Genomic DNA, 24,658 nt, shown 5'->3' on the forward strand with positions numbered 1-24,658 from the left:
CCCGGCCCGCCCCCCGGCCCCTGCCACTCCGGGGCCCGAAACCCTTGAACAAAATGGCGAAACCTAATATGGCCGTTCCGGAGTGATTGACGCCCAAATAACACTCTTGTGTCTTTTCTTTCTCTGTCTCTCTCGTCTCTTGCTCTTGTTTCCCTTCTGCAGACCGAGTGTGTCAGCAGCCAGGACTTTCTCTCTGGGTTCCCTTCCAAAACGCAGCCACCGCGGTCACCAACCTCTACAAAGGTAAAAGGAGCTCGTCGCTGTGCCATTGGTGGGGGATGGGCTCCGGCACCAGGGCGATGTCCTGACTTCCAAGTGGTTTGGGGGGGCGTGGGGGGGGGGCAGACCCTCATCTCAAGGTTGGGTTCAGCCACGAATCGGTAATAAGGCGCCACTGGCCAGTTACGGTGCGGTTCGATTCGGGGGAGGGCCGATTTGGATCCACCCCCCTCGACATTTCGCTAGGCCTGGGGATGAGATTCTGGTTGTCAACAGCGAAGGGGCTGGAGCTGCGGTTGGCATCTTGTTACCAAGTTCAGGGATGCTGCTGAACGCCCTGCAGAACCCTTCCCCCAACAAAACTCTCAGTCCAGAGTGTCACCAGGGGTGGGTGGGTTGTTGGCTTTGCATGCTGGAAGGGCAGCCAAGTTGATGGGTTGAAAAGCATACCACCCCTGGCGAAGACGGCTTGATTTAGGAAGCTTCACAGTTGGATGACATTTCAGGGAGAACTACCTAATGGGAACCTAACTCCGCACTTCCTGGTACCTGATTGTAAATTGCAGGCTCTTCCCGGTTTGGGTTTCATAGGTTCCAGTTCCTGGAGGTGACTTTCTGGAGTTATTCTCCCCCACTTCCCTCCATGATTTGAACGTAAACATCTTGGAAACATGGATTTAGATAATTGTTTTAGGACTTTTCAGAGAATATTCAGAAATTTGTGTTCATTCCCCCAGCCTCCTTTCACAAGGTTTTTATGGGAAAAGGATTTAATTTGTTGACCTTAATGTTTATTTAGCGAAGTCCAGTGTGCTTTGAAACTTTTCGAAGCTGCCTCTCAAGTAGCACTGGAAATGCATGCACCTCCAAAATGTCTAAATAGGGAGGGAGGGTGCAGTTCTTCGAGGTGGGATGAGCACAAAAGCAGGTAGGAGTGATGACTGCCTTCTGTGGGAGAGGTCCCCCTGTTGTGAAGCTGTTTGAGCAGACTGCAGGTTTGGGGGGTCATTTGAAAGCCATAAAGTGAAGCTGGCTTAAGCCAGTTTGGTGTTCTTGGAGAGAATGAGGAACTAACAGTCCAGGCCTTCCTGAGGAAAGGGAAACAATTCACGGGCCGCCCCAGTGGTCAGCTTTGATTTTTGGTAGCTGCTTGGCTCCAGTTTTTGACAATTGAATGAATTGTTTAATCGTCCACTGGTGCTGGTGGGCTTCGAACATTCTCTGAGGAATTGCTCTGGGCTTCCACCAGAAAGGGAGTGTTTTGAAATAATGCTCAGGAAATTTAGTTTGTGTCTATTGAAACAGCTACATGCCATAAAAATAAAATCCCTTTTTTAAGGTGTATAGTTGGAGTTTGATAAATGGAGTAGTAAGGTAACACATTGGAATCTACTTCTAAAAGAAACCTCAAAACTTTCACTCTCCTCACTCCCTGGCAACTATGGATTTGATTTCTTGATGTTTTCCCATTGGCCAGAAGGTCACTTCGGGAGGAGGATGTGGGCAGAAGGAAGCCTTGCGTGTCAGTGAGACTGCAAATGGCCTTATTACTGTTGAGTAGGACACGACAGCACTCCGTTGAGAGGTGTGTGAGGGTTGGCATCCAACTGTTTTAAGTCAGTCCCAGTGGAATACACATGTCTTTTTAGTGGCCGCCAAATGTCCTGCCTGGACCACGTGCACATGTGTGAAGGGCCTTTTCCTGAAGCGTCCAAACAGCAACTGGCACTGTGTGTGTTTACTCCTGTAGAAGGAAAGCTGGCCCTCCTTGTCCTTGGGACTAACTTTAGAGAAGATGGGCCCAGAAGTTGAACTCTGATCACTCTTTTTTTGACATTTAAGTGAAGAGACGGCACCTCCATCCAGGTGGTTCTGGGAGGGGTTCTTGCAGATGCTGTGTTCCTGTGATGAGGTGCCCTGGTGGTGTAGTGGGCTTCACGTTGGGCTGCGATCTGTATAATAGGCAGTTAGAACCACCAGCAGCTCAGAGGGCGAACAACGGCGGCTTTCTGCTTCTGTAAACAGTTAAAATCTCTGAAACCCACAGGGGGTCACTGAGGCAGTATTGCCTCCATAATGGTGGGTTTTGGGTTTTTTTGTTTTTTTTTGGTTTTGGGTTTCTGTAAAGAAAAAGACCCACCTTTCCGACTGCCACCAATGGGTGATGGGCTCTGAAAATGTATGGTACTAGTAGCAGCACATAAGACTGATTCAAAAGAAGATCTGGCTCCCCAAATCATGGGGTGCTTCTGACTCTTCAGTGGAGTGTATAGCCCCTATAGCTGGAGGATAATTAATTAGAATGAGAGTTAGCTGAGACAGCACCACAGGTGCATACAGCATTATGTAGAAATGGGCCATAAATTTGTTGCAAAGTTATCACCCAAACACCAAAACCTGGGGCTATAGACTTGGTTTTGGCTCTTAGACAGATAGGAAAGGACCCCGTAGGACAGAACTCTGCTCCAGAGGGTTTCCAGGGCTTTCAGATACTGCAATGATAACTTGTAGGTTGAGGAGTATTTCAGGGGGAACTCCATTGTTTTTAATGTAATATCAGGTACTTAATCTGGAAGCTCACAGTGGCTTCAGAGTTTTGGAATTCTCTGTCAGGCTTCCTAGAAGGTACGGCCCTCAGCAAGATAGGCCCCTTTGGTTGCATGGTCAGTGAGGTTGCTGTGAGTGGCATGTGTCTAGATGAAGAGGCCAGTCGCACACGGGGGAGTGCGCAGTTCCTTCTCCAGCTGGTAGGGTCAGGTGTTAGTATGCATGCTCTTTGGGAAAAAGGACTCAAGGCGGAGAGGGGGAGGGGAACTGAAGAGCTGATACCAAGGGCTCAAGTACAAAGCAAATGTTTTGAGAATGACGATGGCAACAAATGTATAAATGTGCATGACACAATGTATGTATGTATGGATTGTGATGTGTTGGACAAGCTCCCAATAAAATGATTCAAAAAAACAAAACAACTCAAGAAAACAGCTCATTGCTAGTGAGTTGATTTCAAACCATAGCCACCCCATAGAATTGCCTCTGGTTTTAAGGCTATAAATATTTATGGGAGCAGAAAGCCTCTTTTCTCCTAGAGCTGCTGGTGGGCCTGAATCACTCAGCACCCAGGTGGTGAGCTCAGTGGACCACTAGGGTTCCTCTTTTTGGAAAGGGGAGTCTGCCAGGGATGGAGGTGGTGGTGCTCAACCGTCAGGGCTAGCCCAGAACATTTCTGTACTGCCTGTTGAGAAGTTACTTGGGGTTGGTTTAATCAGGACAGAGTTCTTGCTTATCTGGGAACTAGGTGTCCAAGCTTACTGGCGGTTGCTGACTTAACCTCCAGTTTTCTTGAGTGACCAGTTTTAGGTTGTTCACTGTGCATTAGCAAAGCATTAGTTAACTGAATTGCTTCACTGCCTCAGGCTACTTGCTCTGAAGGAAGGCCTGGGTACTGGGTGTAGCCCTGCCAACTAAGGCTGCCTTTCCTGGGCACCCTCACTTGTCACTGCTTGAGGGGCGAGGCTGCTGTCCTGGCTCCTGATTTGCCAGGTTTCTTCTGTGATGCTAATCTATGCCATGTGATTCTACTGTATGCCCAGCTTGCTCTCCTGCCCTCCATTTTTTAAACCAGCACTGGAGGCTTTGCGTGCAGACAGTTCTGCCCCCTGGGCTGAGTGCTATGGGATTTAGATGAGAAGTTTCTGGGTAGACTCTTTGCCTACTAGGAGCCTGTGCCTGGCCAGTGCTGTTAGGACCAGTGTCAACCGAATGCCACAGCATGGAGATAAGTCCCTGGGCAAATTCTCCACCAGGTGCTCTTTGGCTTTCTCAAAAGGATGGGATGAATACCCCCAAACTTGGGCGCAGGCTCCTGCTCCTTTGCTCACATACATGCTGTGTTAACTGTTGGTGGGCAGTGTCTACCTTTGTCAGGTGTGTCTGGTTATGGGCCAGAAGATGGGCTAAGATGAAAGGAAGTTACTGGCTTTCTTATTATTTGTATGGAACAAACTCTGTGGTGTATACTTAGCTTCTTTCTCATCCTCTTTCCCTGAAAAGGGTCAGTGTAATTGAAGTAGACCCATGAGGCCATCAGTGTGGTGCCCTGTACGTAAATCCTTGGCTTTCAGACATATTGATGCTGAGTCAACTCGATCCACATGTCTCGGTTAAGTGTGGTCGTTTCGGATTGGCATGTAAGCAGGAAGTCCCCTGAACACCCTGGAAATGTGTGGGGCCTGTGACAGGTGACTGCTCTATGGCCAGAGAAAGTTCTTTCTACATGGGGGCTCAAGAAGAGAATGCTAGAATTTCAGCTCTTGAAATTTCCAGAGCTGGTTGTGAAGCTTCCCCAAGGAATTATTGCTGCCCTCTGAGCCTTGGTTCATTCAAAATGCCTTAGAATGGCCTGGGGGTCTCTACTTCCGGTTTGCATTCAGTATGGCGAGCAGAGCAGTAGCCACTGAAGCCAGTTGCTGGATTCTGTTTTCATGGAAGGCAGTCCTTTTTTTTAATCCCTGTGTAACTTGACTACAGAAAGATGTTTTGGGCTGTATAAATCAGACGGCCTAGGTTGGGCTGGCTAGGGACAAGGCTGGGGCCTGGTGGCCCAAGCTTGGGCAGGCTAACTGGCTATTGCAGTTACCGCTCTGCCTCTAGCTTCCACCGCGGTGCACCTAGAATGGCTCTTCAGCCTGGTTGTGTGTTTGACAGCATAGAATGGCATTTGCTTTGCCCCTGAGGGTCAGTCGCTGCCTAAAATTGCTCAGAAAGAGCCTCCTGTCCCAGGAGTGAGCTGCCAGCTCATGGCCACATTTGAGGTTGAGGCTCCCAGGACACGTGTTGGCTGTTCTGGCCCTCAGAAAAACTTGGAACACTCAAGGAGCTAGGCAGGCCTGGTTACCCTGGGTGTTACTTTCTCCTATCTCAAAACAGCTGGGCCAAGGCTCAGATTTCTGTGGCTGATATGTCTAACGAGATAAATTAAACTGTCCTTGTGTGCGGATCCTCTCCCCCCCTTTCCCGTCTTGCCCCACAGTGGTAGACTGATCTGTGCAGGTCTACATAATTCTCTCATTCAAATTTCTATCGTCCTCTAGCCTGTTGACTTGGTGGGGTGTAGAGTCTCCAAGGACGTGTGGATGGTGGTTGACTACTGTTGGGGGACAAAGCTTCGGGCAGGTGCTCCATGACTCAGTTCCTTGTGGACCCAGTCAGGACAATCATCCTTGCTCTGACCCACCCAGGGGTTTGTAGGGATCAAAAAACACCCCAAGTTGCAGGGTCACATTCATTTTGATTGTGGGTGTTCTGTGGGAAAGCGCCACATTTAGTCTTCAACCCAGAAATCATTATGCCTTTCCTCTTTGCTGGGAGAAATCGTAAACGCTCATAAATGCTTTCTGGATACATTTTTCGTCTTCAAAAATCTCTCATTCCCTGTCCACTGTGCATGAAGATGGGGTGTATCCTGTGATTGTTGTATATGAATCTGCTTGTTTTCTGAGCAAGGAGGAAAGGAATGTGGTTAAAGGTTAGGTTGACATTTGACGTCTTTGGGGTTTACCTCGTCTTCCAGCTTATGGCCCTTTCAGCGATGGCTTTGTTTCAGTTAGCGTTCGAAGGAAGATGGACCCACGGTTTCTGTGCAGTTTTTTTGGGCCAGGTGCCCCAAGTCCACATTTCGCAAATTTAGATTTGGAGTGGCCAAGGACCTTCAGAAGACCATCTTGTAGGGGTGAGGTGGGGTGATGATCCGATCATGCTTGGTATTTTTCAAGTCTCAAAACATCAGGCCTGTGTTTTAAATGCTTAGCATGAACATGAGACATTCTATTTCGAGAAATACCTGCGGTTGCATTCACTTGGGTGGTAAAGTAATCGGACTCTACTTTTCAGATTTCAGGATTTGATGTTGGTACAAAAGCCAGCCTAGGTTTTGCAAACACCTAGAAGACCGAGTAAGGGTGGTCCCCGCTCTCCTGGTTGAACACCCCCTTGTCTGTGAACATCCACATCACCTACAGTCTGCCTGGTTTTTTTAGTGGGCTCTCAGGGCCGACGTGAGCTCAGTTAGGATTTCTGAGGTGAAATAATTGGCCACAGTCACGCAGGCGTTTACATGTAATGATGCCTTTGACCAGGCCACTGGTGAAAACGGTGACTTCCAGCTGAGACGAAAGCCTCAGCTCCCGCTGGCTTTCGGCCGCAGTCGAAACGAAATACAGTTTGCCAAGCTCTCTTGCTTCAGGGTTTGCTAACCCGCTGCTGTCAAGTCCACCCCGTCCTCTGCAGGACAGGCTTTTCCTTCTCCCTTGGAGCGAGCGGCAGGGGAATTTGAATGGCTGACGTGGTTAACAGCCCAGTGTTGATCCCATTGGACCACCAAGGCTGGCTAGCTTCTTACCTAACAGGATTATTGTTTCATTTTTTCCCCCCCAAAAGCACAACTCAAGTGGCTCCGTTCCCTTGGACCCAACTGTGTCAAACTAGGAAGCAGCTCACACCTCTGCCTGTGATTCGCCAGGTGCCCACTCAGCCATCACACTGTGACCCCTGTCTTCCTCATGCTTCCAGTTACTCTATCCATGCGACTGGTCCTGCACCCACCTCCTGTTTGAACCGTTTGGAAACTAGAGGACCTTGGCCCGTTTGGCCTTGATTAAGTTTCTTTTCGGTCCCTACTTTTCATCTTACATGAAACAAGGGAGTCCCCATGAAATCAAGCTCAGGCTTGATTTCTTCTAAAGCAGTGGTTCTCAACCTTTGCCGTGACCCTTAATACAGTTCCTCATGTTGTGGTGACCCCCAACCATAAAATTGTTTGTTGCTACTTTATAACTGTAATTTTGCTACTGATATGAATCATAATGTAAATACCTGATTTTCCTATGGTCCTGTGAAAGGGTCGTGACCCACAGGTTGAAAACCACTGTTCTAAAATGTCCCTTGGCTCTCTCGGGATCATTACAGGTCTAAGTACAGCTTCATCAGGGCATCATCTAGCTTGCTCAGCCTGTAAGATTTGCCTTAGGACCCCTGTGGGTTTTGTGGTCATGGGCTTGGCTGCCTGATGCATGGTCAGAGGCCTAGAAACCACTGAGTTTTCTCAGGCTCACTCATGACCATGGACTTCTGGTTTCCTGAGATGGGAAGGGGCTGACCTGTCCTTTTATGTCCTTGTTTAGGGGCCTCAGAATGTTGGTTTTTCTAACAAAATGGGGTTTCTGCCCCTTTATTTGTGATTAAGTGAGGAATCGAAGTTGATTTTTCTAGTAGAGAGGCACTGGGGAGTTACAGAGTGCTGGCTACCTCTGGATGCCCTCTGATGGTGGTGGGGGCAGGGCCATAATTCCGATCTTTCCATGCTAAAGTATTAAGAAGTGATAAGGACCTGCTCTAGGGAGAACTTTGGCCACTTTGAGAGAAGAGGCTGATCTGAGGGAGAAGGCCTTGCGGTGGGAAGGTTCTGGGCCTGGCCTTCCATTGTTAACTATTGGGGGTCACCTTTCAAGTAGACAGGACTTTAAAAACCCTAAAAGCCAGGGAAAGGAATCAGGAAATGATTCTTAGTGCTCAAGGACTTCTGATTTTTATGGAAGGGTCCCTGGTTGAATGAACCGGTGCTGTAATATCATTAAAGAGGTACAGCTGCTTTGCTGCAAACATAACAGCCCAGTTGAAAATAAATCACAAATGTATTACATTTTCAGATATTTTTTCCAGCGTGGTGGGGGGTGTTTGTGTAGCCCCTCAAGAATAGGGTTTAGCACATTGACTGGCAGCTGTGCAGGCTGGGAGGCCCTTTGGAGAGACTTAAGGCAAGGCCTGCTGGGAATGTTTATGAGCTGTGAAGACTGCTGGGAACAAAGCAGAAGGAAAAATACCAAGGAAACAAAATTCTCACCCTGCTGCTTTAGGTGTTGGGGTAGAAGCTAGTCTGCATTCATTTCTCCTTGGGGTCTCTCAAACACTGAGGGATCCCGGCTTTACCGGGGGCCCCCATGTCCTGCGCACCACCGCTCTGAAATGACCTGTGTGTGTTCATAGCTGAAAGATGTGTGACACTCCCACTAGCCAGTGTCACCAAGCAAAGTTGATGTTTTTGGAAGGAGAGCAATATTGCTTATAAGCTTTGTGATAAAATAAATTCCAGCTCTTTTCTTGGTGAGCTTGGCGAGGCCATTACTAGATCTCTCACTTAACTCCTTTGTAAGCACCACTTTCGAGGGGGTTGACAAGTCCATTGTGACTCCACAAACGACCAGGTAGAAGTGCCCTGTAGGGTTTCTAAGCTGCAAATCTTTCTGAAGGCACACAGCCACCTCTTGGTCTCAGAGCAGCTGGGGGTTCAAACTGCCACTTGTTAGGTGAGCAGAAGGCTTAACTAACCACTGCCACCAGGGCTCCTAGACCTTCATTTACCCATTGTTAAAGAAAACTCTTTAACTTGATTTAAAAAGATCTGTGCCCTTATTAAGTGAAGCAGTTATTTCAGGGGCTCCGCCTTCTAACCTTGGTATCATGGGTAAAGATAAGACCGACTCTCTTCCTCCTGTCTGCCTAAAAGTTACTTAATGAAACTCAGGGGTCACTGCTCTAGAACAGCCTTATTATAAGGCTGTGTGGGGGGCGGGTGGTGGTATAGGGGCTGACTGGCTGCAGACACTTACAAGGACTTACATGGGAGTGGCGCGGCATTCGCAGTGCCAATGATGTACAGACCCCTTTCATAGGTCTGGAGAGACCCACCTTTTTCCAGGCAGTGATTTGGGGATGAAACTATGTTCAATTGTGCCAAGGCCCTGCTGACCATCACCTGTGTTTTATCTTCTCTCTCTCCACAGAAAGCGTGGATACCCATCAGCGGAGTTTTGATATTGGCATTCAGATTGGCTATCAGCGACGCAATAAGGATGTGTTGGCATGGGTTAAAAAACGCAGAAGAACTATCCGCAGAGAAGATTTGATCAGCTTCTTGTGCGGGAAAGTTCCTCCACCACGGAACTCTAGAGCTCCCCCAAGACTGACTGTAGTGTCCCCTAACCGAGCTACTCCAACGGAAACTAGCTCATCTGTAGAGACTGATTTGCAACCCTTCCGGGAAGCCATAGCTCTGCATGGTAAAGCTGTTTAAACCTATTTCTTTGGAAAATGGCTAAGAGTGTGCCTGTGGGCCCATTTTTCATATATAGGCTTAGGACCAGCCATAATATTGTCTGTGTTGTTATGTTTTCTGTTCTTGTCAATTAGAGTAGACACTCAAGCTAGAAATGTTTAAATAGAATGTAAGGTAGAACGTAATATGGACTCTGGCCTATTTGCCAGCCCATCCTAATTACTGATGTCTTTAGGAAGTGAGTTTGAGCTCGGTGTTAACAAATAACAATTTTTCTGCAATGCTGATTGGAATTTACTGCTTTGCATTTTGTACATTGTACATTTTCTTACTCATTGCTGAGTTAAAAGGGATATTGTATCCGAAGAATTGTTACATCTGTAATTGCTACAGACAGGCAAGTTAACCCTGAGCTCGTTCTCATGAACGCGCTCTGTCACTGTTAGCTGCTGCACGTTGGTGACCAAGGAGGAGCAGGTAGTGACAGCGGGTGACTTTGCTGAGACTTTTTGTCCCTTAGGTTCTTGTAGGTTTGATTGTCCCGTAGACAAACCTTCTTGTCATTGATCAGGTCGGGCCTGTCCTCAAGGTATTGTAGATTAAACAAGACATGACCATTGAAGTCCATAAGGCTGCTGTCACTTGTTGCTGCCTATCACAGGCTGAGGGCCGTGGAGGGAGTCGTCCTTTCTCTTTGGGGGCTGCACTCAGCATGCATTGACTGACCACAGACCAAAGCAGACAACACGTTTCTGAGGGATGCAGCAGACAGGGGCCTCTCAGGAGATTATTCATACAAAAGAGCCTGATAATAAAAGTTGTGGGAAACTTTGGCAAGCTTTGCTTCTTTCCTAGGCCCCAAATCAGCCAGAGGATTGGATGTTTTAAAACAGGGCGGTGGGGTTGGGGTGGTAGTGCACATCATCCCCTCCAATTGATAAGTCCGTTTGACAAATTATGAAACAGAAAGTGTGTTTGGCTGCCGGTTCTAATATACAGTGAGCTGATAACCATCAGAACTTTTGAAATTCATGCAGGGAGAGAGGCAGATCTATCTATGTTGGATTAGTTTGACAATCTCTCTCCCTTTGCAATTGGGGAGGGGAGGTGGCGGTGCTAGACCTAGTGCCCAGCCTTGTCGCTCCTGAAGCTTCTGTCCTGAATTTTCTCCTCTGGTATCAGGTGGGTTTACTGTTCATTCTGTTCTTCTCTTAAAGTACCTTTTTCTGTTTTGTCCTACAACACTCTAGAAACTTAGTTTTGAGAAATACAAAAGTCGTGTTAGAAAATCTTTGTGAACTAGTATTATAGTGAAAGGGACAAAACTCCCCCTCGACACCCCCCCCCCAATTTTTTTTCAAAAAAGTTCTTCAGCTATCTTATCCTTAAGCCCCTATTACATTTTTTCAAATGGAACCTGTTCAACGTGTGATTGATTTTACAGTTTTAATGCCAGTGTAGGCTTTTTTATATTTATAATTTGACTTCTGTTTAGATGGTGAGGATCTTCAAAGGAATAAATACAAAACTGTAGAAACTATGTACCTTGGAGTACATTGGTAAGGATAGTGCTAGCTGCAGTCTTGAAGATCCTGTTCCTGGGGTTACTACAGAGAACAGTTGTAGGGAGGGCAGTGTGGCACTGAAGGCCGAGGGTCTTGCCCGCTTTCTGAAACAGTTTTGTGCTGTGAGCAATTGAGAAAACGACATTTTCTTTGAATTGGAGAGAATTCACTCTGATAGGAGTTACTCGGTGATTTCCTTGATTTCTAGTACTAGCCATTGCAAGTTACCGTATATACTCGAGGTTAAGCCAGACTATCGGCCGAGGTACCTAGTTTTACTACAAAAACTGCATAAAATGTGCTGAAACAGTCGGCTTATATGAGTATATACGGCAGTGCAATTTCATGTAATGCAAATTAATGACTATGTAATCAGGTACTAAATCTTAATCTTTTGTTCCTCATGAATAGTGTGTGACTTAAACTGGTATTTGTTAAGTGATTTTTGAAAACATCTCACAGTGCCAGAATTCACATTTGCATACCAGTTGCTTACCCAAATTGAAGGCCGAGTGTAAATTCATGGCCTTCTACTTAGGAGGGAGGATCCGGTCTAAGTGAACTGAAAGGTTTGCTATGCGAGGGCCAGGGAGGGTGACACCTGGGCAAAAGTGAGTGTAGAAGGTTCCTAGATCTCCTCGTGTTCCCTTTATGTAGGGACCTTTTTCATTCCACCTTTGTAATTCTTTTTGAATAGGCTATTAAGCTCCTGCCTCTACCACTCCTGCCACCAAGTGCAGATGCCTAAAACTAGCGTTTTGTTGGAAGAAGATTGTACAGAATCCACATCTTTCTGGCACTCGTGCACACAACCGAGGGTGTGACTTAAGGAGTGAGATGTCTGTGGAGCAGTTGCTCAAGAGGGACTTAGGTGAACTGGTCAGTTTTCGTTTCCTGTGCACTACTGGAGCTATTCATCAGGGAGTTTGCACTCTTGACATATTACACGACAATTCTATATAGTGCTTGCTAAGTTGAGCCCTGCCCCAAAAATGTTATTCTTGCTTAAAATAACACTCAAAATCCACTTGAGAATCATTAATCGACACCGAGTCTTCATGTAAACACGATTTCAGATGACACTTTGGTTATCTTTCTCTCTTGGTGGCTGCCAGCCTCACGATCTCCTCCTCTCAGATTCTTTCACTGCTGTAAATACCCCAGGGCTGTCTCACGCTCTCCTCAGCAAGCCTGGCTGAGGTGGCTATTTCCCATAGCTGTATATCTAGGTTAGTGTCCTGGCCCATCAGCCTCTCAAAGACATAGTGCCAAACCTGGTTCTTGCCTTTAGCCACCCAGACTCCAAATGGTCTCTGGTGAGTCACATGTGGAGCAGCGCTTTCTTCCGTTGAGACTAAAGAATTTGGATGATCTATTCCCATGTCAGAGGTGGTATGTGTAAAATCACAGGAAGGAAGGCTCTCTCCGGAAGTGGTGAGCTTAGATGTTAGGAGAGTGTCATTATTTCCCATCCCTGAGCTGGCCGGATCTCTTATCCCATGTTAGGGGGCCACAGGAGGAATTTTTCTGAACTTCTTGCCAAGTTGGTGATCTTGTAAGTTGATCAGATGAAGTTGGCCATTGTCTTTCTGAGTGCCAGAGAGGCTGGTGTGCCCTAGTAGAGCTCTGGGCTTTTTTAGTTTCTTATAAGACTGCCAGGCCATCCCTGAAACGCTTTGTAGACCATGTGCCAAACCCTGTATACTGGGCGGGTAGGTGTTTCTTTGATACAGCTTTATTTCTAAATCAGGCACAACGAAGTGAACCAGTAACAGCTTAAAACACTGTAGGACAACTTTTAACAAGGGGCTGGGTAAAGCGATGGGAATGACAGCATTATGCCGGAGTGCCAGTGACTGTTGGAGCAGGTGACCACAGGCAACGGAAACCATGGGAGTGGGGGCTACTGTATTATTTGCAGATGTACAGCTTAGTGCTATCTGACATCACGTGGTCTAGCCCATAACCCACGCAGTCTACTCACATCACAGGAGGGGGTGATGAGCCATTGTGATTGCTCATAATTGACTGAACCAAGGCACCTTTTAGGATAGATGGCTTGTCCTTCTCAAGGAGTGTCTAGCCAAGGACGACAGTTTGAAGAGTAATACACCAAGGGGCTGGGGCACAGTGCTACTGCATCAGGCGTCGGCCCCTGTGGCTTTCCTCTTGGGTCCTAGCATAGTCTTCTGTGACCTGCATGGGAGTTTTAATTCTCTTGGGCTGTTGGTGGTAGATTGTTTTGAACTGGAGAAAATGGATAAAGGACCGAACAGGACAAGGGTAGTCATGAAATTGGAGTCAGCGGGCTAAGGGTCATTGTCTGCGTGAGAGGTGAGGCATGATCGACTTTGCTGAGTGTAAAGGGTATGGCTGGTTCCTCCTGCTCTAGAATTGGGATTTTCTTTCACTTAACAGGCTTCTGTAGCTTATTCCTTTTTGAAAGGGAAGTTTCCAAATTTTGGGAAGGATTCTTGGTGGCTGCAGGGCATTGAGAATCAGGGCATTTTAAACACGTGCTGGTGCCTTCTGCCTTTCTTGTCACTCTTGTCTGTCCATCACATGGCTGCCATGTTGGATAAGCTATTCAGCTTAATTTTATTTTTATTTTTTTATTTTTAAATTATTTTTTCATCTTTATTTTAAAACGCAAATGATAATCTAGTGTAGACGCAGTTCCAAGTGCTAAGTAGATTTGGTTTGTAAATGAGTGTTTTACAGTGGTTGACTTATCCATACCCTGAGGAAAGAGTCCGGGAAGTCACCCCCTTAGCCTGGTGGGTGAGGAATTGAGGCCCGCAGTTTTGTGGGCACTTGGTAAAGGGGTTTTAGTCGTAGAATGGAGAGTAAGGATGGACACAGTGAACCTCACTGGAGCAATCTCATCAAGATCTTCTGAACTAAATGTCCTCTGCAGGTGGACTCGCTCAAAGGTGCCCTTCAGCTCGGACCCAGCTTTTGAGAACTACATAGCTGAGACCACAGCACAGTGCACACTGAGCTGGGCGGCTGGGGAAAGCGCTGTAGAGTACACAGCATAGCTACTGAAAGTTTTCAGAGACAGGAATTAGGCTACGGATGTCAGACCCTGGTGCTCTTGACCCCACAGTACCACTTTGGTGGTCATTCCTTCTTTCAAGGGTATAGTACTTGCCCAGGGCATTCTGAAGGACGTCTAACTGGTAGTTAGAAAGCAGTGTAGTATCCAAGTGTAATTCTTCATATTTAATGACATGAATAATTTTTTTGGGAAATTCAGAAAGGAGAGGACAGCCTCCTTATCCTGTCATGAATTGTTGGGTGCATTTTCCTTCCAGCCTTTCCCCCTTAATGTGTAAATATATGAGGTTCTCACATAGCTGAGCTCATGTTACATGATATGTATCTTGCTCCCCCTCCCTTTTTAAATGTCCTGAGCATCTGTGCCCCTGGCATTAAAAACTGTTGCTGAAAAACTGAAAGCATTTTGGGCTGTCAGTCTCACTGGAAATGTTTTCTTGGTTGACCACATGTATCTCTGTACTTGATTTGCTTTATTTAGTATGCTTTGACTTCAATAAAAATTCAGTATTTCCATCCACACATGGGGCTGAGGAGTGTGGTATCTACTTTAAATGACCCACCCACATTATGCTAGTAGAATTTAATTTTATTTATAGTAGAATTATTTTTAGGTCAACTGCTGGTACATTTAAAACACAACATTGATATGTGCTTGCCTGGCTTTTCCCACTCAAACACACCTGTGCACCCAGGTGTGCACACATTGAATAGGTTCCAGGGTAGGTTGTGGGTCCCTTTGAGGGAGTGGTGGGTTTCCAGGTGCCCCCTTCCTCCATGTCTGCACCGGAAATGAGAGAGCTGGGACAGGTCTCAGGATGGGTGGTGGGCCCTTCTCTCCTGACAATAAGCTTGGATGCAGCTGCCCCTCAACCTGGCTTTGAATTAGCTTGTGTGTGACCTAATTGTGTGTGTGTGGGGTGTGTGTGTGTGATGAACTGAAATAACACGTAACTAAAACGGGGTTTGTGTGTTCCCTCTAAGCATGAGCTTTGTCATAGCTTTTTGTGCTCACTGAGAATTTATTATTGCCCAGAACTTGGGTTTGCTCGCTGTGCTCTGCCCCTGCCCACCTTGGCCCACACAGATTGTCATTTTAGAACAGATGCTTGCATTCAATCATCCTACTGCCTTGGTTTGTGGGTACGCCTTTGGCTCTTTGGGAAAAGTGTTTTGTTTTTACAAACAGTCACAGTGTCCTTCAAACAATTTCAGATTTCCTGTTAGGTTTTCCTGTACTACTTGTATAGGTCTGACGGGTATAGCAAAGATTTTCCAAAGCATCTCAGTGCCATTCATCAGTTTATAACAAAGTATGCGTTGTTCAAAGTATATTGACAAGTTGGTGGTTAATGCTAATTTGGAGACCTATTGTCAAAGGCCTTGGGTGGAGGGGAGATTCGTTAGTGACCCTGGAAAGGCATCTTCATTGCTGTGACCAGATATGTGACCAATTGATAATGTGTGCAGTGAGATTTAAGGTCAAACCAAGACTCCAGTCATAGACCCAGCTGAGCAAGGTGGCCATGTTGCCAGCATGTGTTGCTAGATTTCCTAATGGGGTATGTTGCCTTTCGTTGAAAAGAGCAATGTAAGCGAAGCATCTTCAAGTGCCTTGGCCACTGGTGGTGCAGTGCCTTATGCGCCTTGGGTGCCAGTGACAGGGAGGTGACTGATGGCCAGGGAACCACCTGGCTTGACCGCATGGGCCATCTTGAGTTTGGTGATGGCGGAAGACCAAGGGGATCCTGGCCTTCATTCCCATGGATGCTGAAGGCCAGGCTTGTGGCGCAGAGTTCACTGAGACTTGTATCTAGTGAACCAAGCACCAAAAAGGGGGCCTCCTCCCTTCAAGTGGCCTGTCAGATGGGGCTGGAGATGAGGGAGAAGACCGCCTGATGGAAGTGCCCCGGGGACTCCTCAAACAACAACAAACCAACGGTGAAGGAATGAGTTGGGAAGGGTTAGCCTTGATTGAGGGTAGTCTTTGAAGGAGCTGGTGAGATGAGTGCATCAAGAGCGGAGCTTTGAAACCCGACAATATGGGCTAGCTCTTGGAGGTACTCCCCAACTCAATTCATGAGGCGGCCACACTGCTCAGTGTGCTAGACAAACACTTTACAGGTGATTGTAATGTGCAGTTTGACATTGGCCCAAGACTGTTCTCCCTCAGCCCCATTCTAGGCCCCCCACAGGGCTGGGGGAGCGAAAGTTACCTAGCTGGTAGCTAGATCTGTGGACAGGTCTTTGAGCTTAGCTGTCTACCCTTGCGGGTACAGGATTGGGAATTATAAGGTGTTCAACACCTTGGGTGACACCATCCTGCGGGGCTGAAGAGTTGCCCTTCAAGGCCACTGAGACGGGAGAAGCAGTGGAGACAGCCAGAGACTGAGAGGAGCAGCATCAGGACACCTCAGGATTCATCACAGTAGCAAAATTACACTTAGGAAGTAGCAACAAAAATAGTTTTATGGTTGGGGGGGTCACCACAACATGAGGAACCGTATTACACCATCACGGCTGTAGGAAGGTTGAGAACCACTGGACTAGATTGTGGGGTATAACTTCAACTCTGAGAGGGTCATGGGCAATTAGGTCTGGAAATCTCTTGTTTGTGACATAAGGTCTTTGATCTTCTAGGGCTGATCTTCAAGAGATTTCTCACAGGTGTTGTCTGCAGCACTCTTAAGCGTGGTGGTTAGGTTGGGCACCCCCAGGGAGGGGGGGTGTTGCCTTGAAAGCAAAGCCAGGCTCTGCCTGCCACCATACCACGTTTGAAGATTGTAGACAACTTGGAGCCTGCTTGTTTTGGGGCCGCTTGCTTGAGGACACATTATTCAGACCAAGTTGCCCTGACATCATTTTAAGAGTGGTGGGGCTGTGGACAGGGTTTGGGAGGATTCAAATACAAAAATTTATTTTTGAAGGCTAACAGCATGTTTGCATAATTTTGAATGAGCTTCTCAAGGCTTAATAGTATAGACCATTTTGGATGATGAAAGTCTGGCCCCCTTATTAGAAAAGGGAGATTGGACAAGCCCAGTTGATCTTGCTCTCTCTCTACACACTCACCCTCCCACCAATTCTCGGATGCTGGTGTGACCAGCATGCTCTACTGAAAAGCAGCATGTCTTCACCTGTATACAGCCCACAGTAGCTACCACGTTGAGTTGGGACAGGAGAGCCCTGGTGGTGTGGTTATTACATACTGGCCTGCAAACTTCAAGGACAGTGGTTCCAATCCAGCCACTCTGAACAAAAGAGGAGGCTTTCTACTAATAAAGAGTTACAGTCCCATTGTAGCCTGGCCTGTAGGGGAATGGTGGTGGTTCCTACCAGGAACCCTCTCTGGTGGGAGTGAGCGAGACCCAGGCGGCCTTGACCTGATGAAAGGCAGGAGTGGCAGGTGTTGAAGTGGGTTGCTTTTCAAAAGGGGTGATGAATGGAGCAACTCTAAAACCTGTTTTCTTCTTCCTAGGTCTTAGTGGTGCAATGGCTAGTATAAGCGTGCGGTCGAGTACCCCAGGCTCTCCTACACATGTAAGCAGTGGATCGAATGCTAGTCGAAGGAGAAATGGACTCCATGATATGGATTTGAACACTTTCATATCAGAAGAAATGGCACTCCATTTGGACAATGGTGGCACTAGAAAGCGCACCTCAGCCCAGTGTGGCGATGTCATTACAGACTCACCAACCCATAAACGCAACCGAATGATCTAAACTGCAGCCACGGCCACACCCACCATGCTGCTTGAAAGCCACTCGAATCCTCAACATATATTATCGCAAAGGAGACACGAGGCCATCTTCCCGTGGTCATTGTTTAAGGCGTGAATTCCAGTGGTTGCCATAAAAGGAAGTTCTCTAGGTATTTCCGGTAGATGCCTCGTGTCACTACGGCTTTCTTTAAACAAACATAGAATCCTAGCAGAGGACATCAGATACTGTGTAGTCGTTCGCAAGATCATCCTATCCTAGGCAAACACATATCCGTTCCAAGGCTAAAAGTGACCTTAACTGTATTTATTCTCAAAGGGAAAGGGAATAGCAGATGTTTATTTGATTATAGAATGCTTTATTTTTTTTCTCCATTACCTGCTGTGTTGAGTATTTTGCTTCAACAGTATTGCTAGTCTTTCAGAATGGTTTCGAACCCTGATTTGGCTTCCATTGTTGGTACAGCAGCAGCACTGTGCCACGCACCTGGTCTCTAGAGAGTCAGGCAGCGGGTGTATCCCCTCGGACTAGTCCCCTCTAACCCCAACCCATTTTCAGTTTCCTAAGCAGTTTCTAATTCTGGTGATTGTGTGGTGTACAGAGGTGCTATGATGGTCACGCAAATAATATTTACTATTGAATCAGTACTCAGTGGTATTGGGAGTCAGTGTGTGTGTATGTGTACATGTACGCACACACGAGCGAATACGAGTAGGGGCGTGTGCTAGTGCGCCCCAAACAGCATTATCATTAAACGCTGCGGCCCGTCCCCAGATCTATAGCCTTGGTCCTCTATTTTCAGGCAAGCCCTACTTTCTGTCCTGTGGTTAAGTGTTAGCACAGACACTTAAGGTGACAGGTGGGCGGGGAGAGGTGTGTGTGTGCGTGTGCGCATGCACACACACTTGAGTGGGCTTCCTTTGGGTGCACCAGAAATGAGCACGTGGGAGGAGGGAGGAGGATGGGTGGGCTTGGTGTCCTGTTGGATATGCCTTTGAAAGCCCAACTTGCTTAGTGCGTGTTGGAATAAGGTGGAGGTCTCTTGAGGCTGCCTTAAGAGACAGCCTTACAGAGCAAAATGTGGGCCCACGCAAGGTCCAGAAGAGGGGTGGGGGTCAGTGAAATGACACACAAGATCCCGGAGACTCTAGGCAGACACGACAGCAAAGCTGGCGACTGCGCCCTTCTGGAGTCAACAGCCTGCTCACAGCGATGCATGTCTTGGAGCGTGTTTCATCCTGGTCCTTACTGTCTTGACCTGAACCATAGCCGTAGAGGAAGAGCTGATGTCAGCCTGTCAGGGACTCATTTAGTCTATCCTCTTCTGTTTCAAGTAGGACAGTGGAAATGTTTCCTTGCAGACACGTTAGCCCTCCCTTATCAGTTACTTTTTAATCCTTTAAAGACGATTGCAAATCAGTGTAAGGATTTTTGCGGGCCTCACTTACTGCACTTTATTAAAGTTTGCAATTCCTTCCACATTTAGTCACCTCTGTGTGTGTGTGTGTGTGTTTGAAGAACCCTGGCTCAGTTCACTGTCAACGTGTACTGGCCAGTGGGGAAAGGAGCTGCAAGGCTGGGTGAGCTAGGCGTTCTGGGCCCAAGAGAGGCCCAGCCCTCATGTAAACAAATGGATTTCAGGCTTGAAATTAGGAACGCTAGTCAGGTAACTGCAGATGTGAACCCCCGTTCCCCCCCACACGAATAGCATAGAGGAAGAGGTCATCTTTGAAGAGCACCAGGCAGGTCTGTGATGGCTCTCAGTAAGTCGCCTTCCCTTTGGAATAGACCTAGACTTGCATGCCTGGGAAGTCCCTGCCCCTCTCCCCAATCTTTGGGTGTCAGTCTAGAGTGGGGTGGGGCCTTGCTCTCAAGGAGGGGTCAAGGCTGCTGTTCCCCAAGGATGTTGAAACCGAGGAGCACTCGTCAGTCATCTCCACTGGCCTCTTAAGATGAATGAAAAGGGTTTGATACTCCCCAACCCCATTTATATTTTTTGTTTAAATCGGTGCTCTGATACGTACCCTTTACTCTCAGTTGTCAAAATTTTGCTAAACTGTGTGCCATTTTCTTTGGTAGAGAAAGCGGGTCTTCCTGTCTGCCGGAACCCAATTTATATGCCTTCACATTGGCTCCATTAAACTTGTACAAACCTTGAGCCTTGTCCCTCTCTCCCATTGCCATTTGTGTCGGGGCACCCCTCTGTTCTCTTGCTCTCGGGTGCCATTGGAGCACAGGCCCACAGGAAACGCTTCTCTGGAGAACTTGGGCCGAGGAGGACTGGTCTGGGCCCCCCTCAGGTCAGCTTGGAGCACAGAGCTCCAGATGACAGGTTTGTGTGGTACTATTCACGTCCTCAGGGTTCGAGAACGACAGACTAAGCCTTTGCGGGTCAGAACTTTGTCTTAAGCTTGGTCTCTCTCCATCCCGGTAGCACCCCCCCACCCCACCCCACCCCCCGGTAGTTAGGCCCTGCTCCTCCCTGAGCAGGCCTGAGGTTTCTACAAAACTCAGCTCTCCTGTTCGGTAACTTATGGAGCAAAAGTAATGGAAAACATCGGGCTGAGTTATAAACCCAGTCACTTATTGGATGTGGTTTATCCAGCTGGAGCATCAACTGCACCACTAGCACCCCCAATCATAAAGCTAATAAATCATTTTATAAAACCCAAGGAATGGGTTTGTTTTTTGGGGTCATCTCTGGATAACTTGGTCTAATCCATGACTGTAGGGTTGGACCAAGAACTGATCTTGTAAACATTCTTTGTGAGGACGGTTGGTACATCAAGCTGTGTCATTCTGGGCCTTAAACGGTTTCCTCCCCTACTACACTGACAGCAGGGGCCTAGCTTCCTTCCTGTGTAGTCGGGATGGCAGTGGTTGGTGTGGAGGATTCATGAAGGTGGGCAGTGGCAGTTCTTCAATAGAAAATGGGGTCTTCTATTGATGTGGAGTTCACTATGGCAGCCTGGATGGCTGTGGGGGTTCACTGATGCTGTTCCCAGTGTGTGTGCCACCCCTCCCCCCAGCTGACTTGGTACTGTTAAAACAAATTTAGGAAGTGCGTCTGGTACCAATGAAGCTGCACAGCAACGAAGTTTAAAGGTAGCCCTCATGCATGGTGGTACCAGGTGATCACTGAAGTGTCTACAGCAGTGTAGAGGCGATCCCACCCCCACCGGAACCCAAACCACGTCAGGCTTGTACATGTCCAGTTCAGTCTGTTGACATTCAACTTGGGCAAACATTCTCACCCTTCTGAATGGCTTTCCCCCGAACATCAACTGCCCACTCCCCACGTGTCCCACCTGCTCCACCAGTCCTGGTGATCACTCTTGGCAGTGAATGTGTGTGTGTGTGTGTGTGAGAGAGATGGCACTGCCAGGTGTCCCACTCCCTTCTGTAGGGTCCACCAGCAGGTGATGCAAGTGTCGAGACCTTCACTTCTGTAGGCTTTTTCACCATGGACCGTGGAAAGAAGTCACCGGGATTTGACTGTGGACTCCACTACTTGTGGGAACCTGGACTCGGTTTCACTGTCAAAGTGGGTATCGGAGACAAAGTGATGCAAAATTAAGTGACTGGAATACTTGAATTCTTTGGAAGTTTGATACACTTTAAGGTCTACACTTAGAATCCACCTCTCATCAGTGGATGCTGGGATGTAAGGGTTTGTATAAATGCAATCTTGTGAGAAAATGCAGGCCCTTGACCCTCTTCAAAGGTAAAATCGGTTTGGACAGTAATACCCAGGCCCTTTCTTGGAAATGGGTTGTCTGCATGGTTACTTGGGGGGCACCCCTGCAGGACAGTTCACTTCTCTTACGCAGCCACTGCAGACGAACGTGAAAGAAAGCTCTAGTCCTGAAAGTGGCCCATCTTATACTGCCCTAGCTTGGCTCTACACCACAGGAACATGGCCTCCATTCTTAAAGATTACGTGCATGGCATACAGGTTTTTGCAAATGGCATGATCTCCCCCTTTAGTTTCCAAGGTGTGTTACATTCGTGTTTACATGGGCACGCAATAGATGAAAAACCATACCAGTAAAGCTTGAGTGCTATGCAGTGGTTCTGAAGGCTAGGGTCCATCGGTAAGCTGTTTTTCAGACCTCTAGTGACTACCACGGGGTGCTTTTGGTTGGCAAGTCCTGCTTTCCTGGCCTCATTGGCACTTGCCCTCAAGCCAGAAAGCCGCTCTGCGGAGCCCAAGCTGGCGTGGCTGAGGCCTGCCCGCACAGGCTTCAGTTCTGGCAGGTCAGTTCCCTGAGCGGCTGGGTCTTGGATGGCGCTGTCCTGTGCAGCCTGCCACCACTGGGTTCCCTCAGCTGCTTGCAGCACCTGGGGCCCAGTGGCTCGGCTGGTAACTTCTAGAGTGGCAATCCAGGTGTCTTTGTGAGCTGTGAGGATAGGTCCTTGGGGCAGGTGCTATCTAAGGCGCATCTGGAGGAGGTGGGGCCCTTTCCTGGTTCCTCCCTGTGCTGGTAGTTTCAGGGTGGGTCTACTCTGATGGACTTTTGGGCTTTCAGGTTAAGTTCAGGGGCCTTGGGGGCAGCCTGCTGTGAACCAAAAGGATAAGATGACAGGCTTGGAATCCGGGGAGCAGTTACTTCTCTGCCCAGCAGGGTCGCTGTAAGTGGAATAACTCAGTGGAAATGAGTTTTGTGTGCTGGGTGTTTTTCCACGTTAAGTGAAATATTGGACTATAGTAGATAGAAAACTTGCCCTTGTTTCACATGGTGTAGGCCTGCCTGTGGCCCCGGCCATGCGGTTTCACAAACATTCTGCGTTGACGTCCACAGCAGCGAGAAAGCCCTCGTTTATCAAGGGGTAGGGTAGACACACCGAGCACAGGCACCTGGCCTTTGGGAGGTGGTTCCCCCCTAGCTGCAGGTGACATTCTGGTCTTCCTGCACCTGCACTGGGAGGCTGCTGGAGAGAGGGAAAGGCGACTTGAAAATTAGAGTGGGAGAACATTTCCTAGGCATTCACGTGAGACCTTCGCAGCTGTGCTTGTTGAGGGTCAGCCTCCTGGGAGCCTCTGCAAAATGGGATCAGTGATGCTCACCTCTTGTGGTGAGATGAAGTCACTTGGGATGATGTCTGGCACATGCTGAGGACTTGGGTGTGAGGCGCTCCGTGTGTGGCCATTATACTCTGTAAAACGCCCTGCTCGGAGTTCTGCCCCAGTCTCCAGCCTCACTTTCACCACGTGCGATCTGTTGCTCAGCCTGCTTGTGTCTCAATCAGCCAGTCAGGCTGTGCCCCAGACAAACAGATGAGAGTTCTTGTACCTGTGACCTGCAGGAGGGCTGTACCCACAAAGCCCTGGGCTGCAGTGAGTCTGAGCTGCTTGGGAGTGACCCAGTAGCTGTGTCCCAGGACATGGCCTCTCCGGGATCTGGCTGGACTACAACACCTTGAGGGCATGTTTAAAATAGACCACTGGCTCTCCCACCCCTGTCCCACACCGAGGTCAGAGGGTGGAAGACAGGGGACTTAAGAAATCAGATCAGATGCTGAGACCCATCACCCCCTACCCATTTGGCAGAACATGCAAGGAAGTGTCTACCTGACTTCTCCCAAAACTGTTGCCGGTGCTGTTGGTGGTCACCTGTCCGTGCAGCCCAAATGCGACCGGCGTGGAGACGATGGGCACTGCAGAAAAGGGAAGAGCCTGTCCTCGCTCGGACAGGACAGGCGTCACACTTGTACCCACGTTGGCAGCCCTCCAGCAGCAACTCCTCATAGAGACACATAAACTCAAGCCTCCTGCCAGCAACAGCTCATGGCAGGCACCCCATAGGCAGATATTCCTGAGCAACAATTTATACCTTAGGGGTGGAGATTAGCTGTTGGAATCACCTCCGTGAGAATCACACGGAGCAGGATTTGTCTCATGCTCTAGTTCCTGAAGCACTTCTTGGGTGGGTCTGGGGTGGGAGAGGGGCTAGAAGGTGCTTGTGCCAGCCACAATGTAGGGCCCCATGGGGCAGCCAGAATTTTATTCTGGAGCCTGGAACTGCTTGATGGCACAATGACTGAGATTGCTTCCACCTTCATGTTCTGGATGGAGTGGGTGGAGGTACAGTGCCAAGCACTCATGGTGAGGTGGCACTGAGTGGCGGCACTGTGGTGCTCAGTCCTGGCACTCCCTGTACATGCTGTGGGTCCCACTGCAGAAGTCTTGGTGCAGCCAGGTTGCCAAAATGCTTGCCCCACAAAAGGGACTTCTGGAATGCCTGCCTGCAGTACACAATCTCACCAGAAGCCTTCAATCACCAGGATCCAACTTGTGACCCAGGAACTACCTCACCGGGGGTGGGTCTAGTTAAAATGTAGATCTGGCATCTCACTGCCATCAGTCTGTTCTGTCTACAGGACAGGGGAGAACTGCCCCTGAGGGTTTCTGAGATTGCTAACTCTTTACAGAAGTGGAAAGCCTTATCTTTCTCCTTTGTAGCAGCTGGTGGTTTCAAACTGCCGACCTTGAAGTTAGCAGCCCAACGAGTAACCACTAGGAGATCGGGGCTGAGGTGGAAAGGCAAATTCTCCACAGGATTTGCCCTAGAATGCACCAATTTGAAGTCAGGCTTTCCCAGCTATAAACCCACTGGACCCTATAGGGCAGGGTCATCCTGCGTTTCCCGGGCTAAATCCTGATAAGAGCAGACAGCCTTGACGTTTTCCCAAGCAGCAGCTGGAGGGTTCAAACTGCCAACCTCAGCTCTTTCCTGCTATAAAAAAAAAAACACAGAAAACAAAATTCAACTCACTGCCATAGACTCAGACGGGCAGAGTACAACTGCCCCGGTAGGTTTCTAAGACTGCAACTCTTTATGGGAGTGAAAGCCTCATCGTTCTACCTCTGACCAGTGGGTGGTTTCGAACTGCTGACCCCCACAAGGATCCCACTATACTAGGCAATAAGAGGGTTGTTTACAAGGTGGCCTGGTGAGTTGCAGGTTGCCTGTAGGCTGTCAGT

The 24,658-nt window shown here is 48.2% G+C and overlaps 1 protein-coding gene and 1 long non-coding RNA gene across 2 annotated transcripts in view; one reads left to right on the forward strand and one right to left on the reverse strand.

Moving 5' to 3' along the window:
• CUNH16orf72 (chromosome unknown C16orf72 homolog) overlaps positions 1-19,831 on the forward strand; it is a 21,892-nt gene extending 2,061 nt beyond the window's left edge. Inside the window, exons 2-4 of the mRNA XM_045286053.1 lie at positions 112-243; positions 9,057-9,332; positions 17,432-19,831. Of these exons, the coding sequence (XP_045141988.1) occupies positions 112-243; positions 9,057-9,332; positions 17,432-17,676 (653 nt within the window). The 3' untranslated portion in view covers positions 17,677-19,831. The remainder of the gene's footprint in view (positions 1-111; positions 244-9,056; positions 9,333-17,431) is intronic.
• A 2,574-nt stretch (positions 19,832-22,405) lies between these two features.
• Positions 22,406-24,093, reverse strand: LOC123521229. Its single transcript, XR_006679706.1, has 3 exons — positions 23,246-24,093; positions 22,742-22,985; positions 22,406-22,605 (listed from the first exon to the last, which is right to left on the reverse strand). It is a non-coding gene; the product is annotated as an uncharacterized LOC123521229 (long non-coding RNA).
• Between the last annotated feature and the right edge of the window lie 565 nt (positions 24,094-24,658).

The sequence above is a fragment of the Echinops telfairi genome, unplaced genomic scaffold, assembly GCF_000313985.2.
Source record: "Echinops telfairi isolate 266 unplaced genomic scaffold, ASM31398v2 ScPeMD7_5;HRSCAF=22, whole genome shotgun sequence".
Lineage (NCBI taxonomy): Eukaryota > Metazoa > Chordata > Mammalia > Afrosoricida > Tenrecidae > Echinops > Echinops telfairi.